Source organism: Humulus lupulus, chromosome 6 (assembly GCF_963169125.1).
Source record: "Humulus lupulus chromosome 6, drHumLupu1.1, whole genome shotgun sequence".
NCBI classification, from domain to species: domain Eukaryota; kingdom Viridiplantae; phylum Streptophyta; class Magnoliopsida; order Rosales; family Cannabaceae; genus Humulus; species Humulus lupulus.
Window position 1 is genome coordinate 165436150 of NC_084798.1, and position 5147 is coordinate 165441296.

General features: G+C 33.3%; 1 protein-coding gene across 1 annotated transcript; it reads right to left on the minus strand.

The window, feature by feature from the left end:
• On the minus strand, window positions 1-3273 carry LOC133782687 (ribosome biogenesis regulatory protein homolog). The gene is made up of 8 exons (XM_062222040.1): window positions 3050-3273; window positions 2005-2155; window positions 1766-1817; window positions 1464-1592; window positions 1157-1274; window positions 577-760; window positions 378-488; window positions 1-292 (listed from the first exon to the last, which is right to left on the minus strand). The coding sequence occupies exons 1-8, from the start codon at window positions 3136-3138 to the stop codon at window positions 131-133; spliced, it is 996 nt and encodes a 331-aa protein (XP_062078024.1). The 5' UTR covers window positions 3139-3273; the 3' UTR covers window positions 1-130.
• Window positions 3274-5147: the final 1874 nt, after the last annotated feature.

A 5147-nucleotide genomic window follows, 5' to 3' on the forward strand; every position in this document is an offset into this window, starting at 1 on the left:
TATTTGTGAAACTACTTTTTGCTCAAAAAAATAATAAGTACACAAACACAAAACATCTTCCAGAAACCAAAATGTAAAATTCTATCCCGAAATTGCAAAAGCTTACACCAGTAACTACTAGAACTTAATTTCATTTCCCCTTGCCTTTAAATGAAGAGCCCTTACTTGTGCCCTTATATGATGATGGTTTCTTCTGAATATCTTTCTTTGGTTTCAAGCTTGAGCTTCGTGGAGACTTGTCTTGTGTACCCTTCCATTTCTTCTCTTTCTTAACATTGTACATGGTGATGGCCTGTTTTTCAAATCACAACTGAGATTAAATCTAATTTGATCAGGAAGGATAAAGGTTAGATACGACTATTGAAAGAATATCAAACCTTGTTCACGTTAAGTATTTCATGGGAATTCTTGGAAATTAACTTGTTCAAAACTTTATCTGTTTGCTCTTTCTCTTGTGAGTTCCCTTTGCCTCCGACAACTGGTAAGAACTAAAACAAATAATAGAAAATAAATTCAGTAAACAACAATTAATGCAAATCAGAATATCCAAAGGGGTAGTATACAATGTGTACAGACCTTGCGATGTTTTCCCTTATTTTTAACAGGCTTTTCACCTGCCAATTTCTTGTCAAATTTTCCCCCACTTGCTGTCGAGGTTGCAGCCATTCCAGCCACATTTCCCAGTTCCTCTTTAGTAACCTTCTTGGGCATAGATTGGCTACCTGTTATTGGCAAAGATGTTGCAGCCAGTTGTATATGACTGCAAAAAAAATTTCCTGTTATTTACTTTCCTTCTTTCGGTGTGAATGACAATGTTCATGAATCTCGGTTCTCAAACAATATATCAATTTAACTTCTGAGATTTGATTCCATGGATGTAACACACAAACTCTTGTTACTTGCAAAAAAATGTCATTTGAAGATTAAAAAAGAGCAAGATGAAAATATGAGGTTCATATTCTACATCTGCCAAGATGAACTGTGGAATAAATATGCGAGAGGAAATGACACCATAACAGAAACAAAATTTAAGATGGATCATGAAAAAGTTAAAAAGCTTATAAGATAGATGAAAAAGTTAAAAAGCTTATTAGATAGACTCTTTAATAAGTAATTATTATGTACACCAAGCCAAGAAGCAAGAGAAGAATTAAACCTTGGCAAGGCACCAACTTTTGCTGCTTGTTTTAGATTTTGCACTCTATTTTTCTCTTGCTTTCCCACACGATTCCTTTTATCAGCACGTTTTTTGGCAAATGGATCCAGCCCAGGCTCTGTAAAAAGTAGAAGCACAGCTCAAATATTGATCTGATGGTACTAACCCAACAACATAGAGTAGTATTCTGACACACAAAGTCGGACAAAAATTATAAGACTGCTCTCAATTACCTATGAATTTTTCTAGACCATTATTTTCATTTTTAAAAACAAGACATGTTTATCGCCAGGAGAATTAAAATTACCATCAGTTGCCTTCGCATCTAGGATAGGTACATTATTTTCATCATTCACGCGATCATATCCAAAACGACGTTTCCAAGTACCAGTCTGCTCATCATATTGAACCTTATCTTTCTTTCTGTTCTTTATACCTGCAAACAAACTTGAATTAAAATAGATAAAAGAGTTTGAGATGTAAAATCAAACACAATCCAGACATAAATCTGGTTCAATATTTAACTAGAGCTCTAAGTCTATTCAAAGGAAGGGGAAAATTCTTTCATTAATTACACACAGGCAGTAAATAATAGTAAACATCACTAACCTCTGGATTTTGCAAATTCTTCCCATTTTGTTGGAGGTTTAGGCTTTGGCATCTGAAAAAAGAAAATAAACAGTTAAGTAAAAACAAAAAACCAAATTACTATAACAAATCATTAGGGGAAAGTATCTCAAATCGAAAGCCCTTCAAGAGTCGGGAACATGTTCTAAAGTAACAAATATTGCATGTACTAAAACAATATTTATCATATAACAAGTGTCCTGGTAAAAAAGAAAACTTACATGCTTCTCTCTGGGCAATCTAGTCACAGGCGGTGGCAACCTGACGAGGGGGCCATCTATATCTTCAGTAGAAGGTAAGTTGAAAAGAGTATCAGCAATGGCTTGTACTAACTCAGTTCCTCTCTTTAGACTTTCCTCCACCAAATCCGCCCTATAGAAATTTGAATTTTAATGTAAATAAGAGTATGCAGTACTGAAAAAGTACAAAGTTATAAACTGAAAAGTCTCTCTCCAATATAGTTATGACACGAACCGGAATGACAAGTATACTTTCAGTGACCCGAAATCACTTGCGACCAAAAAGAAAATTACAAGTTTTGGTGGTGAAAAACGATGCCAAGAGTCAATTTCAAGAACTTGGCTGATCATGATAGCAGCTAGAGAGAAATATATAGGATCGAACTAACCAATATACTTTCAAAGTACATAAAGAACAATAACCATCAGCATTACAACGCGAATCTAAAACCCTTAACATATAATTCAACGTTATCCCATTCTCACATTACGCAGCTTGTGACAAGAAACTTCTTTGCATTAATATGGAGAAAAATACAACGAAATGAGCTCAGAAATGATCGCATTACGCAGTTCAGCATTGTTTAAAACCCAAATCAAGTAAAAAAAAACACAAACCAATACCATTTTCAGTTCCAGTTTCACTTCCATCTTGAAAAACATACAACTATTTAACTGGAAACCTTGGTGAAATCTTCCAAACTATACTAAAATAGACTTGAACTTCAAAATCACAGTACCCTTTAACCATAATATTCAATTTTTTCAACAAAAAAAAAATCTTTTTTTTTTTTAAGTTGTCAATCACAAGTACACACAAAAATATCATTACAAATATAAAAACACCACATACCAACGTCAAAGCCACAAAATATATTTCAAACAAACAATGAAAACACACACATATATATATATATAGGAATCCATTGAACTGGTTGAAGAAAAAATTCCAGTGCGCACAGAGTTCAAGAAAATATAAATTCTATTTCTACGAAAGGCATTGATAATCACCCAAAAGACAACGAACCTGGATGAGGGGATGGAAGGAAACTGGTGATGAGGGTCGAAGGCCATAAGGTTACCAAGGTCAATCTGATAGGGTTCCTGGGTCTCCATAACTACGTGCTGCTCTTCTTCCTCAGCGTTGCAGGCCGCTAAGAATTTGCAGGGTTTACGTATGGAGGGAAGGAAAGGAAGGGCCTAAAACACAGCACGATGTCGTTTTCTTCTTTTATTTGCCCTAATTTCTATCAGGGTTTAGCTCCACTTGTAAATATCTACTCACTTTTAAATATAATTAGGCTTCAACTACGTGGGCTTTTTTCTGAACTGTGGACCTATGATGAAGTTAAAGAGAATTTATAGCAAATGGCCCAAATTAATTCCATTTGAAGCCCAATATCCTTATTTTTAAAATGGTAGAAAAATGGCCTTTTTTAGATGATTAATTTACTAAATTACCCCTAGTGTATCATTTATATCATCATTCTCAACAAGACCACGTGAAAGATGAGAGTGATACAACCAAAAAAAATTCTCAGCAAAAAAAAAAAGAGACAACAAGAAGGAGAGGGAGAAGTCGATTTACATCATTTATTCCTCCATTTTTTCCGGTAAAGAAGAATTTTGGTTAACTTTCACTTGTTTCATATTGCCCTCTCCATCTTTCCAGCATTTTCCATTTTCTTCTCCATCTTTCCAGCATTTTCCATTTTCTTTTCAGTGTTTTGAAACAAAAATTTAAGTATATTTGTTTTCTTTAGGCCATCATCCAATATTTCGGATCATTCTTCCATTTTTCCACAAATCTAGCAGTATTTCTCTTCCTTTTCATTATTTTTTGTTTTTCTTTCTGATTAGTATACTCATTTTCCTGTGTAAATGGGTTAGAGACTATTTGCAATATTATACTGAATTGCTTAATGACATTCATGCGATATTATATTGAATTGCTTATTCTCATTCATGCGATATTATACAAATTGAAATGAACAATTATTTTTCTTCCTTATATTCTTTGTACGGTTCAGGAACATTTCTGTTTTAGGTGGCCATCAATCTAGCATTGATTGATTTTGTCTCTGGTATTGTTTCTGTGAAACCATTGTGGCCTATAACTAAATGCAGTTTCAGAATTGTATATTTCTCTTCCATATATTCATTGTACGGTTCAGGAACATTTCTGTTTTAGGTGGCCATCAAGCTAGCATTGATTGATTTTGTCTCTGGTATTGTTTCTGTGAAACCATTGTGGCCTAGAACTAAATGCATTTTTAGAATTGTATATTTCTCTTCCATATATTCTTTGTGCGGTTCAGGAACATTTCTGTTTTAGGTGGCCATCAATCTAGCATTGATTGATTTTGTCTCTGGCATTGTTTCTGTGAAACCATTGTGGCCTAGAACTAAATGCATTTTCAGAATTGTATATTTTTAATTTATCTCTACATATGTTGTATGTAGAAAATAAGTGATAGCATACAACCCATTATGGATAGCAATTTTGATGAGGTTCAACAAATTTGGTTTTAACTTTGTATTATTGTTATAGCCAAAGACTTAGATGTGTTTGCAATGAACCCTCCAAGGAGAGTTTAAAAGAAGTTCTTATAGCTCTTCAAGCATTTAGTTTGCATCTCAAAGCTAAATGAATAAGGCTTTAATTTATGTGCAATTTTAATATTTTGTCATTTGGAGTTACTATTTAGGATTCTTATAATTTTCTCTTGGAATCTGTATTGAGATATACTAATGAATGATTTCTGATTTTTTTTTTTTGTTCCCTCTGCATCTATGTCAGCATATGTATTTTATATCCTAGCATCTAATACAAATGGACTGATTTCTTGTGCCACCATTAGCTTTTTTGTTATTATTATTAATTTTAAAAGTTTTATGTGTTAAATATTAATGGGGTCTTCATTACAAATTGGCAATTTAAGTCACTTGGCTTGAAGTCTTTTGCACTCCCAGCTGTCCATTTTTTACTGATTTGCTTCTAAATACAAGACTATTAATTTTGCCTCACAATTGTTTATGATTATATTTTAATGATTTCCTTGGAAGGGTATATTTGTTTTTGAGAATCTTTGCTTTGCTTATATGGTTTCTTTCTGAGTTCATAA